The following is a 15928-nucleotide window of genomic DNA, read 5'->3' as shown; positions in this document are numbered from 1 at the left end:
AACAATGCTAGACCACTTTGATTGTGGTACACCTGAACAGTCTAACGTAGTTACTTTTTTGAAGCAGACGTTATAAGACTGAGATACTGCAGGGAAGGAGAAGCATTCTAGATTCAAGAAAAGGAAGAGAGGAATTTAATGAAAACAGATTGATTTCTAATCCTCACCCTTCCATTTTAGGAGTAGAAATTTGTTTCTCAGCAAATCTGTTTGCCAACTGGTAAACAGATCAGTAAGGTGCAATGCTCTTAAAATGAAATACTGGGATATTCTCCTGAAAAAAAGTAACTTACTAAAGCTGTAAATTCCTAGAGCACAGTTAACAAAGACCTCTAGCTTCTACAACAATGCTTTATTCAAGTGTATAATGTTTATATGGAGAACTTATTGTCCCAAAAGAAAAGAAAAAAGATTCCCTCACAAAAAAGCTATCAATATAGCATAGGAGGCATTCAAAATACATTGCTACAGGAAAACACAGCATAGTTTGCAAAGATTATGTTGCTACAAGATTATCACACAGATATAGAAGTAGCTGAAAGAAGATCTGTCATTTTTCCACTCCACACACACACACTAATCACTATAACAGCATGAAATTTAAAGCATTAGCATATTATCAGCCAGTCAACATTTCTCACATGTATCAGGAAAAACCTGAAAAGTTCAGAGATGAAGTAGAGTAAGCATTCCAGCAAAAAAACCTGTCTCACTCACTGTTCAATACGTGGGGAGAGGTACAGCTTAGGAAAAACCTGAGTAGCTTCTGCATCCTCAAAACTAACGGAGAGAAGTGCAACATCTTCTCCAGGATCTTCATTCACATCCTGTACATAAAAAAAGTAAATATAAAATGGCAAATAACAAACTGAGTAGTTAAAAGCTCACAGATAACAACTAGTAAGTCAAACACCAATTTATTTAGGAGACGTTTACATAAGAAATCTAAAGTGCAACCACTGTAAAACAAGCTAAATTTTTATTATTTCTTACTGTATTAACACTTAAAAGACATTCTGCTCTGCTTAATTTCCTTTCAAGCATAAAATAAAATTACTATGTTACCAAGTATATAAGTAGTGAAGCTCTTCTTCAATTAGGTGAAATACAAAATTCAGTAAAGATGGAGATTTCTTTTTCAGAATTCTTGGTTTAACACTAACATCAGATGCAAATGCCAAAGAATTTTTTAAAACATTAAAATATCACTGAGTTATGACCACAGACTTTTTTTATCTGTTATTTTTCAAAGTAGTATATGGTCCAAATCTTCCGCTACATGCAACTCCTACTTCTCTTGTGGATAAAAAACATTTTTGTAATCAGAAATTTATATCTAGAAGTCATTGTCCCCAAGTTTCCTGCAAATGAAACCCATGCATTGCTTTCTGCACAGACCGCATACTCTACAAAAGTACTGTAAAAAAAAAACAAAAAACCTGTGCTAAATACAAGTCAATCTTCATGCATTCACAGCTGAGGCTTTCTTCGTATCAGAACAATCAGTTACAGTTTTGGGATCATCTGAACAAATTGTTTCTGGTTAGGACCTGACATCCCTCCAATTCCTAAATCACATACAATACGAACAAGTGTATTTCTGCTATGCATAACTACATTTAAGCTCTTGACCTTTAGTTAGAAAGTAATGATTTAGCAATGCAGCCACTTTCGTTGACAGCAAATAATATAGTGCCACTTGCTGCTCACAAATAAGCCCTTTAACATGTTTGTGCATATGTACATAGCAACTTGCCAAGATGCATTTGTTTTTATCCGTTTTGGAAAAATATGAGAGGAAATAGATAACCCAGCAGATATGTACTCAAAGCAGGATCAACATGGTGCAGAGTGCCCTGGCATGCTCTGTCCTACAGGCAGCTGTGAGGAAGGAACATGCAAACCACTTAAATATTGTTAGCAGACCCTGCCCTATCTGGGGAGAAAAAAAAATAAAGTGACTGCTGAGTAGTTTCAGGAAGGCAATCTCGTGCCATTTGAAGCCTTGGCAGGACTGAAACTGTTAACGTCCAGAGAGACTAGCTGCATACCAGCTATTACGTGCAGAACACAACATGCCAAGAAACTTAGTGATAAGCTGCAGGGAAGAATGGGTCTTAAAAAAGCCTAATTGTCTCAGATGAAAAATGAGACAGAGCTGACAGTGTTTTCTTAAATTCTGCCTTGGTGTGCAGCTCACTTCTGACAGCTGAAAGAAAACTGTGCTCTTAGAACTGCCTGTAAGATGGTCATGAGCACACTGTAGCTGGAAATCAGACATGGTTTTAACCTGAAGTTGCAGGACAGCACTCCATATGAGTGGTGAGGACAAACAATAGCTGCTGTCCTGTTGGGGTATGATTAGTTTATGGATGGGATTATGTGACATAGTTGCCTGTAACAGCATGGGACAGGATCTCGTGACCCAAAACGTTCCCTGAAGTGTTATGTTTCTAAGTGTTACTATCATCTACACTTAGAAGAACCAGAACAGATTACAAAACCTTTATCAGCAAGTCAAACAAAACCAAAATATACCCAAGGGCACAATCCACCCTGACCTTATCCCCAGTATTTCATACATTTCCATCATTAAGGAAAAAAAATTAAATAAGGAACAGCTTTCAATCCTGAAAATGAGTATGGCATTAACTGGCTTTTTCCCCATTAATTTGCTAATTGTCAATCAAAAGAAAAGACCTATTAAGACAGATTATGCAGTAATGACAATGATTAAAAAGACTTCATTTTAATGGGCATTCTTCAAAACATGACAAGTACATGTAATGGTTAGGCTGATGAGAAGCTCAACATGACCCAATGATGTGCACTTGCAGCCCAGAAAGCCAACAGTATCCCGGGCTGCACCTAAAGGAGCATGGACAGCAGGTCAAGGGAGGTTATTCTGCCCTCCTATGCTGCTCTTGTGAGACCCCACCTGAACTACTGTGTACAGCTCTGGGGTCCCCAACAAAATAAGGACATGGACCTGCTGGAGTGAATTGAAAGGAGGCCACAAAGACGATCAGAGGGCTGGAGCATCTCTCCTTCGACGACAGCCTGAGAGAGTTGGGGCTGCTCAGCCTGGAGAAGAGAAGGCTCTAGGGATACCTTACAGCACATTCCAGTCCCTAAACTGGGCTACAAGAGAGCTGGAGAGGAACTTTGCACAAGGGTGCAGAGCGATATGCAAGGTGAAATGGCTTTACACTGACAAGGAGTAGGTTTAGATTAGATATTAGGAAGAAATTCTTTACTGTGCCGGTGGTGAGACACTGGAACAGGTTGCCCAGAGAAGCTGTGCATGCCCCACCCCTGGAAGTATTCAAGACCAGGCTGGGGTTTTGAGCAACCTGGTCCTGTGGAAGGTGTCCCTGGCCATGGCTGGGGCTGTGAACTAGATGATCTTTAAGGTCCCTTCCAACCCAAACTGTTCTATGATTCTATGATATAACACATCCACTCGTGTGTATGCAGTTCTTCCAAGACCATATTCTTTTGATTATAATTCTTTTCAAATAATTTGTTTTTACAGAATAGAACCTACATGCATTTTACAAGCTACATGGACAAAAACCCCCTATTTGGTCTGGCATTATGATTAGCGTGTAAGCAGATGTGCACACACAGCTCGATACCATGTGTAAGACCAGTTTCTAGAATACTACCACATGCTTACTGATCAAAGAAAGTCAAAACAAGGAAAAAGAAAAACTCACCTCCAAAACAGACTAGGTAAACACCACAACAGCATTCATTAACATAAACAGTAATGTTACATTTTATTTCCTACACTCATTGGTGGATTCTTTAATATGAAGACTCAAGCCATAAGAAAAACCCCACACAATCACATCACTGCTTCTTTGCATGTTAAGCTGCAGTAAAATGAAGTGTATAGTAAGAGCAATAAAATGAGACAAGATTTTTTTAATTTACAAAAGTAAAATACAACAAACACTACTGCAACTACTGTTGCCGGCAGAGCACTGTGTTATGTTTATACAGCTATTGTCCAATGCCAATCCAAGCAGAAACTGGCATTCTTCTGAAACTACCACTTTTCAAATGGATGCATATTTTCATCCCTGAGAAATTAAAATTTTAACTTAAAAGAGACCCCAGCCCCCCAGCATTCCTGTAGGTTTTAAAAGACGCAGTGCAGTAGCTCTATGAAGCTTCTCAACCTTACTGCTCAGGTGGCTGTGGATAAAGTCCCTTCTATCTGACACTACACCATTTATGCCTTTCAGACTTTGCTACTTTTATTTATGCAAGAATCTGCTTGGTAGAGCTGCATTCAACGCTAGTATGTCTGTTACAACTGCCGTTTATAAAACTAAACCAGAACCACATGTCTTACAGATAAACTGTGGAAAACTTTTCAACTAATAGACCTTTCTGATGTTGTCTGTGCCAATTACAACTTAACTCCTTCAGTGATCTCTCTCCTGGTCTTCTCCAGAAACCTGTCAGTGATTAGATGAGAAGATGAAACCTTCTATTACCAGGCAGTGACATTTGCCCAGAACAAGGGCTGAGATCCTGCTGTTACACCGAAGCATCCAAAGGCAAAGGTTGCTTTAATAATCGAATCATACACTTCTTACCAAACTCTGCATGGGCAGAGCCTTCCCCTTTCCCATGTCTGCAGGAGTATTTATGTCAAATAGGCCAGATTTAAATAGAGCAGCAAAGTGAAAATCACCTCTATTCTTGTTTTTCAGTTGGCTTCCAAAGAGAGAGTGACATCCAATTGCTTTGGCAATCTTATCCTCTTTTAGGAAAAAAAAAAAGAGGCTGTTGAACTAAAGTCATATCTCATTTTTTAATATTTAAGTAGCCATGTTGCTTCTCATAATTTGTATTTAACTCACAACACGTAATGCTGGATGATTCTATTATACAAATAAATTTTATAGTTAAGAAAAACTGATTTTGTAAAAATGAAGAATGGCAATTTTCTATAAATGTTAGATCCCAAGTCATAATTACGTGCCATTTTATACTCACAGAACTCTTTCTGCACAAAACTCTAGAGAAGGTATTATTAAAATGAACTTCTAACTGAACAGAGAACACATCTTGGGCCACAGAAATTTTGAGGTTTAAGAACTGAATGTAAAAACACCTGACATCATTAGTTCAGCATGTGATAATGCACACCTATTAATTTTTCCACAACAGTCTCTGGCAGTCAAAAACCCAATGTCTAGAGCACTGCAACGTAAAAGATCCAACACAGATTTTCATGGTGCCATCTTGCTACCATCTATTTCTTTTTAAAAAACCAATCTTTTCCCCATTTCAGAAAATGCCCATCCAAATAAAACAGGAAAAAAATGGATACACCATGCAACACTGAAAATAAACAGATTTCTTTCTCAAGAACTGCAAGGGGCTTCCTGTGTTTACAGAATACTTTGCACAGTGGGGACTGATCCTTGACTAAACCTCCAAAGCAATGTGGTGAGAAGGAACAACAACAACAAAAAAATCTAGAATTTTTCAACCCATAGGCTTTTGTTTCCCCTATTGCAGAAACCTAGCAACAATTTACAAGAATAAAAACTTTTCATAAACAGAAAGCTCATGGTATTTGATTCTAATTTACCCTTTGTCTACTTAGATAGTGCAGATTAAAGCTTTGTCGAGTATGTATTTTTGAAACTCAGGAACATGAGGCCATGTGAAAATACAAATGCAGCACAGAACAGATAAAAATGGAAGTTTGAGGGCATTTAGATTTTCTTTTCCTCAAAATACTTCATGAAAAGACTCTGGGTATCACAAAACTCCAAAGAATCCTACTTCCAAGTATCAGCACTGTCTAAACAACCATTTGTTAGTTTTCATTCCTATTAATCTCAATTTACATTCAAATTCATGCTTCAATGTTTACAGCTGATCCCTTTGCAAGATACTCAATCTTTTTACAAAGTTAGTATGAGTTGTTTATGAAAATTATCATCAAACCCACTTTAAATACACCATCCAAACAGCATTGTTTTCTCGTATCCTACCTACTGTAATTGCAAACTGGGAATTTACTGGAACTGACAATTTATTATGAGTCAGATGGTTGATAGCCAGTCCAACTAAAACATCTGCTCCACACAGTCACAACTCCTATAACCCATTTCCTCTTGTGCCTGGAGTCCAACCAAGTTGTACATTGCAGTTCCTTTTCTTTAAAGATGCAGATTCTGGAAAATCAGTCATTACCTTTTCTTAGTTATCAACAAAGAATTGCCTTGAAGCCTCTGATTAGAGTATACTTTTGAGAGGAAGCATTTCTGTATTTGGCACACAAGTGCAATTCCCCGCACCAAACAGTAAAGAATAAAGTGGTAAGCGACTCCAGTCTCATCCTGGGCAGTGGCAGGACCTGCCTCTCCATGGAAGTGAAAGACTTGAGAGGGAGGGGGCATGAGACTGGGAGGAGAGCGTGTGATGGGCCAATCAAGGATGTAGCATTAGGAACCTAGTTCAGTGTGATTAACGAGAAGAAGAATGAGAAGAAAAACTTAGAATTTAGTAGAAAGGACAGGGTTGGACTCTATGATCCTTGAGGTCTCTTCCAACCCGCTTGATTCTATGATTCTACGAAGGTATGTACAGGAAGAGTATTGGCATGCTTTGGGAAGGACAAGCAGCTTCTGGCCTGGAGGACAGTAGGAAACGAGACAAAGGAGCTGGGCTTCTGCTGGGGCTGTTATGTTTGTACTCTCAGTACACACAGCAACTGATTTGGGGGTAAAAGTGGGGGAATAAAGAGAGCACAAACTGTTCAACCTGCTGGATGTTCCTTTGAGAAACGAGATGCCATGCAGATGGCTGATACTGCAGGCGCCTCCCAGCAGTACAGTCAGGACAAATCTGATCCAGGAGTTCCCAGTCCCAGTCTGGTTCCCAGTCCAAGCTGATTGCTTCTACCTCTTCCTGGAGATTTCTGACCTCACAGCTCTCGCAACTCCTTAATAATTACTTTCATAGTAGGACTCTAATTGAAGGAATGGAAAACTCCAACAAACAGGGAGGGAAAGGAATCGCTTAAAATAAGCAATGGATAAACTCAATGTACAACCTGATGTGATTTACATTCATGATGTGATGGAGGTCGTGGTGGATGGTGGAATAAAGGAGACACTGATCTTAGCATCTGCAGCCAATTTATGCTAAGTGGGTCCTTTAACAGTCCTTTACTTGACTGTGGGACTTCTCAGTCCTACAAGTCAGTCAGCTTCACTGAAGTTGAGCATGAAATTTTGGGATCCTTTCTGGAGAAAGAAAGTTCTCCAGAAGAGAAATGCAGGAGAATAACATGCATTCAGAAAGGTAATTTATCTTAGGGTCAAACTTAACCTATGTAATTCAGCGTGATACATACCTGTAACAGACTTATGAACAACTCATCAGAGAAGTGAACAATTTTTTTTTGGAGCTGAAATGTGAATTGCATCAGTGAAGAATACACAACACTATTTGCTTCATTAGTACTAACAGGCTTCTTTCATCACAAGGGTTAGCAAAGTTTGGCCTTTTCCCACCAAATGACAGGAGTGCAACAACATGAAAAACAACTGTCAAATAAAGCACAAGCAACTTGTACCCTTTACGGCGTGGAAGTTTCACTAGTCAGTTTTGATACGAGCAGTTACACGTTCTCCCATTTTTTCCTATAGTTAATGTGCTTGGTTGTTTTAAAAGAACAAAACACACTCGGGGAAAGCAGGCTAAGGAATGTGGAGTGGCAAATGAGACCGAGAACTGCTTCACTCTAGGGAGAATATATAATTATTCCAGGAAATTCTTTCTCCTGTCTTCCAGGAAACCCACCAGGTCTGATCAAGCAGTGCTGCTTCTTTAAATAGGACCTTTAATGAAAACAAAGGCAGTTACCTTGTGTGCACTGCACACAGCATTAAAGCATTCCAAACACAGCCCCTCTCCCAAGGTAACGCAGCAAAACATTCGCCTCAGTCTGGGCAAAGCACACGTTCCAGCTCAATATCACTCCTACTTTAAAAGTAGCATGAAAATTGTAGTGCAATATCTGAAAAGCAACTTCCTAGGACAACATACTGAGTTTTCTTCATTAAACAAAATAAAATAAAGAAGTATCTACTGAGCATCAAAATTATCAGCAAGACCTCCAAGTACATTACTGGGCATTGATAAGTGAACATGAAAACAATGGATGTTACATAAATGGTGTAACATCCATGGGTTATTTTCATTGTCATTTTTTGGGTTTTTTTATGTGTTCAACTTTTACATATGAATCTGTTTTGCCTATGCCACTTCCTTTACGGAATTCCTCATGGCAGCTTACCACTACTTTCACAATATGATGTTGTTATATTGTTCTGATATGTTAGAGTTAGGTAAAGAATAGTGGTAGAAACTACAAATGGTTAAAAATAAAGAATAACATATTTGCCCACGAAAATACATGCTAGATTCACAACTTTCAAGATTAATGTAAATTAAGATGATAAAAATTAATTTAGTGTGACAGCAGAAAAAGTTGCAGTGACATTTTCAGCACAACAATACTGTTTGCTTAGGTCAGAAACACACAATCTCAGAAAACAAGGCAGATTTCTTCAAAGGTCAAAAATGTTCTGGCATTTTTGGGACTCAAATTTGAAATAAATAATCTAGGTGTAGCACAGTGTAAAATTAATACTGGGTGCAGTACAGAATTAATATTTTTGAACTGATTTCAAGCAAGCAAAAATGTTTCTACACATTCATTTTTATATACAAGAGATACAAAATGCATTTGCAAGCAAGGATCATTCTATCATATTGACTTAATCTAAGTCCTCACTGAACAACTGCATTTATTAGGTATGTTTTGATGACACTGTAGTAGGGAATATTTTATATATTTAAAAGAGACTGTTATGTAAGATGTTCATGATCTTAAATTTCAAATCATACAATGAAACTGAGTATAAATACATTTGCTCTACCTAATCCAGTAGCAGGAATCACATTCAGATTAAAATAAGATTAAAAACTAGCACTTAGAAAGCTTAGAATATATCTGCAGCTGAATAAAAAATAAAACTCCCCCACAAAATAGGGAGAAATAGTAGAAATCTAGATTGCTGGGTGGTAATCTCACACCCAATTTTTCTGTGAAATCATGGAAAAGGACTTTTCCTTCCTAGGACCTCAGTTTATCGAACACTACAGAGGAGTGCTGCTTAATTTTTGTTTTGTTTCCTTCTAACCTAATTTCTAAGCAGACTGCATAAGCCATTAAGTTACACTAAAGCACTACAGTATTACCATAAAAGAAGGTAACCTGAAAAGACACACCACCCCCTGTTACTCTGATAAAGTTCTGCAGGCAGGAAAGAGATTCCAACACCACCACATCTTTCCTAGAACCTCAAGCAAAGCCCCTTGAAGTTGCCAGGAGCATCTGTCTCTGCCATCACCAGCTGATAATGGGATGAACAAAGTGTTCAGTGACTGCAAAGCACAGTTTTTAACTGCTCTTAAACAGTGAACAGCAGTTGCATCCACTCAAACCAAGCTAACGTTGCCACATCTTGACAAACTGTTTTTTGGCTCTAAACGAACAGAATGACCAAAATGGTTCTTGACAATCAAGCTGTTATTTCTTCAACCAACACTCCAGTATGTTACTTCACTGGCATCAGTGGTGCTACTGGCAGAATGAAGGACAGCACAACCTGAGCCACTGCATGAGAGTCTGGCTTAAAGCATAAGACCAAAAGTTTATGTTTACTTATAAGCATGTATCCCATACAAATGGCTCTTCAAAGCTTAGTCATAAACAATGATCAACTTCACAACGCAAATATTCTATGTAAGGTAAACAGTCATAAACAATGATCAACTTCACAACGAAAAGATTCTATGTATGGTAAACTTGCTCTGATCTCCTCAAAAAGCCATGTTAGAAAGTTACGGGCAAACAGCAAGCAAAGGACAAGTGGTATTAAAATTAGTGCCTGGACTAATAACACCATCATCCTAAATCAGGATGAGGCAGAAAGAGTTAAGAAGAAAAGAGCTTTACTTTGTTCATCTGGGCTTTGCATATTAGTGGCAGACACAGCAATTCTGGGCAATGCTTGGTTGTATGTATTTACAGTTCTGTATGTGTTCTCAGTGCATGGACAACACTTTTCACCAGTGTTTTAAATGCTTGCTACTTACAATTTTCATTAAAGAATGATTCAAGACTTCTGATGTATTGATATAATTAATTTCAGGACTGTCTGGGTTCAGACACACTCTGTATTCCCTTATCAAGTGACAAGGTATTTCCTTGCTGACAACAGTCATTGAATGACATTTACTTCACACTTATCTCTGCATTGTTAACTACTTTTTACATTTTGAATACTGAGAAGAAATGTACTAAGAACTGAAAAAGTAGATCAACACTCACCTTTGAAGAATGCTCATGTTCAAAGACCCTAAGACAAGACAACATTTTGTGTGTGTATATATGTAGTCTGAATTACTTGAAACAACATAAAGTGCATTTATAATATTTCCAAATGTAAAAATACACTTTGAATGCTCTCAGAAATGAACAAATAGAAATAAAGAGAAAAAACAAAATACTTTCCATTTAGATGACTTATGACAGGTCACCTTCATGTAGTTTCTTCCTCTATAAATCTCCCCAAGCTATGAAGCTGCTTCCTCAACATGCAGATATGATACATTTTTTAATATAAACCTTGTTTTTAAACTTGCTTTCCCAGATAAAGATTTCGGGACACATTCAACTTGGAACTCAAATCCTTCATTAGGATTTCACCAAGACTTGAATCTCTCCAGCCATCTCTTCAGATGACTGGACTATAATTTATTTAGAAAGTTGCATTTGCATTCTTTTCCCCCATTTTACTGATTTCCCATCTCTTTAAAAATAGCAATGTCATTGCAGAAGTCAAAGAACAGTCATCTCATGTCCAGTGGAAAACAAAATCTCCTAATAAATGCCTGAGTACTTAACCAGAGGACAAAAGGATCATTAACACAGTTCTAAATAAAATAATGTTCATGCCAAGCCAACTTTCTAATCACCAAGTACAGCTCTTCTATACAAGCATATTTGTATTTTATGTATACAGATTGACAAAACAAACAGATTAGTGTACAGGGCTCGGGACTGAAAGAAGACTCAGAGGTAACAGTTATATTTGGGAAGACTGTAACATATTTGTGCAAGTAAGGATCTTGGGTACAGAGCTCAGTCTCAGAACAACAGCATGACACTAACAAGAGTATTGTTTTAAAGATAATGAAATAGCTCATTGATACAATTAATAAATCTCTCTCACACACAAAAACAGAGCAAAAGTTAAAACACTGTGAGACATCAATCGTAACTATTTCTGTAACTATGCTGTGGTTGGAAGCCAGCATAAGCATTTACTTTTTAAATCAATCCAACTTTTTAATAAAAGCTTTTTCCCCTGCTCTCCACATATTCCTACATGTTCCTGGTTCAGTGAATACCTCTGCAGAATCAGAAATACTATAGATTACATGGGTCACAACAAGAACACCAGAGTACAGCCACATCCTGAGATATCTTCAGTGAACCAGGAAGGACCAACAAGATTTCACAGATGAAAAAGTGAATAATCAAAGTGTAAGGTAAAAACAAGCAAAGTTAAACTTGCTCAGTGGTCTTTCACAACTGCAGCTTAGCACTGCCGACCTGATTTAAAAATATGATACATTTTGTTTTGAAAGAGTCAATATTAAAAGTATTAACTGCTATGAGTTGTCCTGTCAGTTGCTACTTCCTGAGAATAACAGGAATGTTTCTTGTTAAATTCCACAGGACCTTTGATTCATAAACTGTTATTATGCATCCCCACATCAAGGACATAATATTTCTATTTCTTTTCCAGAGAATTTTTTTATCCCCTTGATTCACAAACTGTTATTATGCACTCCCATTTCAAGGGTATAATATTTGCATTTCTTTTCTGAAGAATTCAATTATCCCCTTGTCTGATTATTACATGTAGCTCTACAGGATCTTAAATAAAGAGTGTGTGCCTGTGTGGGGCATTCTCTCCTTTGGATGAAGAGTATGGAAGTAAGAGCATCCTGTCCCCTTGAGCTGTATTTACCATCATTCATCATTGCAACAAACAACGTGCTTGGTGCGCACACAAGTGTAAATGTATACAGATGTCGCAAAGCATAAGAAGACATCGCTATTACTGTAATAGAAATAAAATTCTTCTAGTAAGAAAAAAATCACAGCTTTTCTCTTGCATTTGTGTGAAGGTGGATCCTGATAGAGGTGATAAGCAGGACACTGGAATGAGGGATAAAACCTGTATTAGTCAAAAATGGTTGTGACACTGATCTTTCTGAGTTCACATCTGTTGTGGTATGTAAATTAGGTAGATAATGCGAGGGAAAATTCACAGGGCTAGTCTCTATTCTCTGTATAATAAAGAAGTCACATTCTGTGACATTCTGGGCCAAGAGAGGTGTTTGCAACTTGTAGTGTGAGACAGTAACTCCTGTACTGCAGCATACTGCTCAGGTTAAGGCTGACTCATCTGTTGTTGTTTACCTTGCCCAAGACAGTGTCTGAAACACAGAGTGTCCAGCTCAGATGTGGTCTCAGTGAATTAAAGTGGTGGTTGCTAGAATAATACATCATGTCTTTCCAGATGAAAGACTGACTCCATCACTGACATTTCTCTGATTACTGACTCAGAAGAGATCACCAGATCTTTTCCCCTATCTGTTCCATCACTGCATCCACCACCAACTTAGGACAAAGAATTTGGATTAGTATAGGTAAACTCTTTTACAGCATCTGGAGTTGTGTTTCAAACAAGCAGATTAGGGTTCAAAAGCCACTAATACTGATACCACCCTTGAATTTTCAAAATCTTTCCTGACACTTTCTCTCCCACATGACCTGTTCCAAGGTTCAGTGGATAATCTTTTCTAAACATTATACAACTTTTAATGCTGTCATAAAGCACAAAACCCTTTGCATATGCTCAACAGCTTCAGCACATCTTCCCAGCATGCTCTAATCAACAGAGAAGAATATCCTCCAGTTTTGGCCAGATATTCAGCTTTCTGACCATAAAAATTAGCAGTATGGTCTTTGGCAAGGAGGATGATCTCATCATACACAAGCAAGACTTGGATTATGACAACAGTTTGAACTGTCCTATAGGAGAAATCATTTGATTGGTTTGTTTTACTTTTGTGTTTATTCTTTTTTCTTTACAACAGTTAATTTGAGAAATTAAAGACTACATTCTTATCAGAAGTTTTCTGAAATATTGCAAATTTGATGTTCAAACTTCACAACTGATGGGATTTGCTGGATGATTATTCACAAGGTTCCACTCTGCACTTATGAACTCTCAGAATTCATAAGAACTGAGAGACAATGGTAACTCCTCTATTCTCCAGTTCTTTATGAACTTCAGTTCCCCTACAGGCAGAGATTTCAAAATAATGTGTTGTATACATGCACCTACAGTGGGACCCACCATGACATTTCTTCAGAGACAAAATATTTACAATTCAAAATAGACCTTAATAAAAGTGCAGAATTGGAAATCTTTTCAAAATAGCATAAGACAACCAAAGTAACTGCCAGCTGAAAATCAGAGAAGCCGAAACTTAAGATGTCATTGTAAAAAAACCATATTAAACACATGATGTTAAATAGTAATATTTAAACTCCTATCTGCATGAGTAAACTGAAAGTCTGAAACCACTGATCCTTTCCTGCTAAGAAGCCACTTCTAAGGAAAACAGTTGTGCTTATCAGTGACAAAACTGCAGTCAACAGCATTTTAAGGATCAAGGGAGAGGAAGATTCAAGTCACATGCACTCTGGGAATTCTCTAAAATTGCCAAATTCAGGTCAATTTTTCTAATTAATCTTTCCACTGTCAGCAACTTGATTTTTCAAGCCTACGTAAAACTCTACTGTCTTGATATCTCATGTGCAAAATTCTTTTTTTTTTTTTTTTTTTAACTTTATGATGTTTATCTGGAAATAAAAAGTATCTCATCTTTTACTTCTATGGTAAAAGCCTATTCTCTCTTGCTATTTTCAGAATATAAAAACAGTTGGAATTTTGGCTCACTGTTTACACTTTGTATGCTGCACCTTCACAGCAGCCACAGAATTAAACCATCTACATGCACATTCTGCCCCAATCCCCATGACTACCCCATACATCAATTTTTACATCTTTGAAAATAGAAAAATACATTATGGAATGAGTGAAAAATATTTTAAGCTAGGCATCACCTCTAGCTTCAAATAAACTGATTGAGAAACACTGCTCTAACCAAAAATACAGTTCAAGTTTTAGGAATGAGATAAAGCAGTCTAGAAGTCAACTCTAATTAAGACTGAATACATTAAGCAAAACTGCTAACTAGTGGCAATATGTTCCTTTTAAGATCTACAACAAGTCAGAGCCTCCCTTTAGAGCCATAATTGAAATAACATACAATCAAACGACATCACACAGGGACCTCAGAACCAGTTCTAATCTAAGATCTTGCAAAGTATTAGGGAATGTGAAAACTTAGAACTGTTTGTCCAATTTTATGCTGGACATTTTGTCCAGAAAGATCTTGTGAAAGACAATATTGAAAGCTTTACTGAAATCCAGAAAGATTACATCAACTGGCTTCCCTTGATCAACTTGGTGGGTTACCTTGTCATAAAAGGAAATCAGATTTAACAAGCAGGACTTTCCCCTCATGAAGCCATGCTGTGTGCCCAATGACCGCATGATCATTCAGGTATTTTTCAATGCCTCCCAGGATAATCTTTTCCATGATTTTACCAGGTAGAGAAGTGAGGCTAACAGCCCTGTTAGAGAAGCAAGGCTAACAGGGTCATCCTTCCTGCCCTTTTCAAAAATCGGGACATTAGTCAGCTTCCAGACGAGCAGGACCTCTCCATGTGTTCAACAATAGTATTTCAAGAGAAGACAACAATTTATTGATCTTCACCTTCCTTTGCACAATGTCATGATTGCAATAATAAACTCTTTAGACATATCCATAGCATAGACAGGTGCCTGTCTATATGAATGTATACAGGTTCTTTTAAAAGAAGTTATTCTCTAGTTACCAGATGGTCACTGCAGTAATTAGCTTAAACGAAACAGAAGTGAAGATCCTTCCACTCTCTCACTTTTTTGCTGCTTCATTTGGGATTCACACCACAGTCTTGCCAAGTTCTGACCTTTCAGCCCAGACAGTTACTCACGTCATGAACACAAACTTCCCATTAACTATGAAACTCAAGACTTTTCTCTCTCCATGCAGCATGGCAAACTGCTTGGTCTGCAACAGAAGGTACTCCTTCTACTTGTACTTGGCACCACAGCAATCTCCAGAAAGCTCTGTCTAGACCAAGCCTTCATTTCTCTTGATTGGTCCCCGGACTCTTTTTGAGTAATATTGAACAGAAATTGTTAAATATTCTTTGGAAACAGCCACTGTCCTGGCTCCCTGTGAGCACATGCTTTTTAGCCCCTATACTCTATGTCAATCAATATGAAAACTTCTAGCCTCTTCACAGTTTTCCAGCAGGTGTATTTCTGAAAGTGCTTTGCAGCTGGGCTTCAACACTCTCCCAATGCTATCCATGGCAATATTTATACATACATAAAAAGAAATTTTCACTATTTTCCTTCTCCCCCCGGAAGACATTACACCATTTCCTTTTGTCTTCCTCCACATTCAATTCCTCAGTACCCTAAACTAACAGAAGGACTTCAAAAAGGTTTTTTGTTTGGTTTGGAGGTTGGTTTTTAGAATATATTTTTCATTTTATTTCCATGGCATATGCAATCTTTCTGGAAACAGATGCTTCAATTGCTTGAGCCCCCTCAGCCCAAAA

General features: G+C 37.7%; 1 protein-coding gene across 1 annotated transcript in view; it reads right to left on the bottom strand.

The window, feature by feature from the left end:
* Positions 1-717: 717 nt before the first annotated feature.
* BRE (brain and reproductive organ-expressed (TNFRSF1A modulator)) overlaps positions 718-15928 on the bottom strand; it is a gene marked incomplete at its 3' end in the record, with an annotated part of 88853 nt that continues 73642 nt past the window's right edge. The window contains exon 6 of the mRNA XM_009078303.1: positions 718-827. Within this exon, the coding sequence (XP_009076551.1) occupies positions 718-827 (110 nt within the window). The remainder of the gene's footprint in view (positions 828-15928) is intronic.

Source organism: Acanthisitta chloris, unplaced genomic scaffold, assembly GCF_000695815.1.
Source record: "Acanthisitta chloris isolate BGI_N310 unplaced genomic scaffold, ASM69581v1 scaffold6367, whole genome shotgun sequence".
Taxonomy (NCBI): Eukaryota; Metazoa; Chordata; class Aves; order Passeriformes; family Acanthisittidae; genus Acanthisitta; species Acanthisitta chloris.
This window is presented reverse-complemented; position numbering and strand designations above follow the sequence as displayed.